This window comes from Otolemur garnettii, unplaced genomic scaffold (genome assembly GCF_000181295.1).
Source record: "Otolemur garnettii isolate 467f Iridium unplaced genomic scaffold, OtoGar3 scaffold00029, whole genome shotgun sequence".
NCBI classification, from domain to species: domain Eukaryota; kingdom Metazoa; phylum Chordata; class Mammalia; order Primates; family Galagidae; genus Otolemur; species Otolemur garnettii.
Window position 1 is genome coordinate 18743363 of NW_003852424.1, and position 1225 is coordinate 18744587.

Below are 1225 nucleotides of genomic sequence, written 5' to 3' on the forward strand. Positions count from 1 at the left end.
GAATCAGCAGAGAAGATGGACTTGCTGAGAGTTTCTCAAATAATGTTCTTATGGGGGATTTTGTTTTAGCTCTTTTATTCCCAAGACTGACTCCCTGGATAGTGGCTGTGGTTGTCATCTTGGTGGTCCTAGGGCTTCTCACCATTGGATGCATATTTTTCACCTGGAGACTATACAAGGAAAGAGCCAAAGAGAGGAAGAATGCACTCAGCCCTAAAGGTAAGTCATAGAATCCACAAGAGCTATCTATCAGGAATGCTTCAGAGGTCTGGACCAAGTCCTTTAGGATGTCTTCTAAGAAGAAGATATTTGATTCTAGAATTCTGAAAGTTGAAAGGAATCATAAGCTCCTCAAGTCATAGATAACCCAACACCAAGAGGTTTGGGGCTTGGGTAAAGCAAGACCAATTCTAATCAAGATATTAGCTCTGGCGCCCAGACATGGTGGCTCACATCTGTAATCCTAGCACTCTGGGAGGCTGAGGTGGGTGGATTGTCTGAGCTCACAGGTTGGAGACCAGCCTGAGCCAGGGCAAGACCCCGTCTCTAAAAAATAGCTGGGCATTATGGCCGGTCCCAGCTACTTGTGAGGCTGAGGCAAAAGAATCGCTTAAGCCCAGAAGTTTGACGTTGCTGTGAGCTGCAACACCACTGCACTCTACTAAGGGCAACAAAGTGCGACTCTATCTCAAAAAAATAAAAGAACAGAAAAAATAAATAAAAAGGCGGGCACCTGTGGTCCCAGCTTCTTGGGAGGCTGAGGCAAGAAAATCGCCTAAGTCCAGGAACTAAAGGATGCTGTGAGCGGTGTGATGCCATGGCACTCTACTAAGGGCCATAAAGTGAGACTCTGTCTCTGTAGAAGAAAAAAAAAAAAAAAAACACCACAAAATTCATCCTTGGCTCGGCACCGGTATCTCAGTGGTTATGGTGCCAGGCACATGTACCGAGGCTAGCGGGTTTGAACCCGGCCCAGGCCAGCTAAACAACAATGACAACTGCAACAAAAATACAGCCAGGCACTATGGTGGGCACCTGTATTCCTAGCCACTTGGGAGGCTGTGGCAAGAGAATCGCTTAAGCCCAAGAATTTGAGGTTGTTGTGAGCTATGCCACACCTCTCTACCAAGGGCAACATAGTGAGACTGTCTCAAAATAAATAAATAAAATAAAAATCTGATCCTAAGAATGTAGGAACTTCCTGCCTATTTCTTAGGAAACAAAA

General features: G+C 45.4%; 1 protein-coding gene across 1 annotated transcript in view; it reads left to right on the forward strand.

Moving 5' to 3' along the window:
* The window catches only part of BTN1A1 (butyrophilin subfamily 1 member A1), a 45909-nt gene that overhangs the window by 41894 nt on the left and 2790 nt on the right, over positions 1 to 1225 (forward strand). Inside the window, exon 4 of the mRNA XM_023512644.1 lies at positions 70 to 219. Within this exon, the coding sequence (XP_023368412.1) occupies positions 70 to 219 (150 nt within the window). The remainder of the gene's footprint in view (positions 1 to 69; positions 220 to 1225) is intronic.